Source organism: Emiliania huxleyi, assembly GCF_000372725.1.
Source record: "Emiliania huxleyi CCMP1516 unplaced genomic scaffold EMIHUscaffold_4807, whole genome shotgun sequence".
NCBI classification, from domain to species: domain Eukaryota; phylum Haptophyta; order Isochrysidales; family Noelaerhabdaceae; genus Emiliania; species Emiliania huxleyi.
Genome location: NW_005198382.1, coordinates 307 through 1,420, shown reverse-complemented (window position 1 = coordinate 1,420; position 1,114 = coordinate 307). Strand labels below are relative to the sequence as shown.

The window sequence follows — 1,114 nt, the reverse complement described above, 5'->3', positions numbered from 1 at the left end:
TATGACGCTGTGCACTACGCGTGGCTGGACCGCGCTGCAGTGGGCCAAGGAGAAGGGCCACGCCGAGTGCGTGCGCGCCCTCGAGGAGCATGCGGCGGCGGAGAAGGCGGCGGAGAAGGCGGCGGCGGAGACGGCGTGGGCCGCGGGCGCGGCGGAGAGGGCGGCGCAGAGGGCGGCAGAGGAGAAGGAGGCGGCGCGGCACGCCGAGGAGCTGCTGGCGGAGATCGAGGCCGAGGAGGAGGCGGAGAAGCGCGCCAAGGGCAAGAAGGGCAAGAAGAAGAAGAAGAAGGGCGGCGGGGCGGGCGCGGCGGGGTCGTCGCAGGATCCCGAGGAGGGTGCCGAGGCGCCGTCGGAGGCAGACGCAGCCGAGGCGGCGAAGAAGGCCGAGGAGGTGAGGCTTCTCCGGCTTCTCGAGACGCTCACCGAGGAGAGGATGCGGTTCAGCATCACGGCGGAGAACCAGGCAGCGGCGTCGGCAGCGGTGGCCGAAGCTGCGCGTTTGGACTCTGCGGCGGACGAGGCGGAGGAGGAGGCGGAGGCGGACGAGGAGGCCGAGGATGAGGCGGCAGCATTGGCGGCGCTGGCGGATGCCGAGGTTGCGCGGGCGGAGGCCAGAGCAGCGCTGGAGAAGGCCAAGGCGGTGCAGGCGGCGGCCAGGGCGGCGCTGGAGGAGGCCAGGGCGGCGCTAGTCGAGGCCGATCTGGCAGTTGAAGGGGGCGAGACGGCGCTCGAAGGGAGCGACGCGGCGTTCGAGGAGGCAGCGGCCGCTGCAGACGCGGCGCGCACTGCTGCGGCCGCTTCGAGGGCGAGGGCGGCTGCTGCCAGGACGGCGGCAGATGCAGCCCCGCAGCACTCATAGAGAGTGTGAACTGTCTCTGAGAGGACGTACGCGAGAGAGGGGCGGTGGGGGGCGGGGGGTGGAGATGTGCAACACTGCAAGGAAACATCGGCGGTTGAAACATGAAGATACGATTTCCCTTTTGCTTTTCCGGACGAATTCTGACGAAATTCAATCCTTTCCTGCGTGGATCCTTTTTTTCGCTCGCGACACTAAGAAAGAAAGAAAGCAGACAGCCCAAACGAGGGATGGGAACGAGGACAGGGCTCTCCAGGT

General features: G+C 68.5%; 1 protein-coding gene across 1 annotated transcript; it reads left to right on the top strand.

The window, feature by feature from the left end:
* Window positions 1-208: 208 nt before the first annotated feature.
* EMIHUDRAFT_124312 (hypothetical protein) lies at window positions 209-859 on the top strand (the record flags this gene model as incomplete). The annotated part of the gene is made up of 1 exon (XM_005767625.1): window positions 209-859. A coding segment is annotated over one exon (651 nt), but the record flags the coding sequence as incomplete, so codon positions are not given.
* Between the last annotated feature and the right edge of the window lie 255 nt (window positions 860-1,114).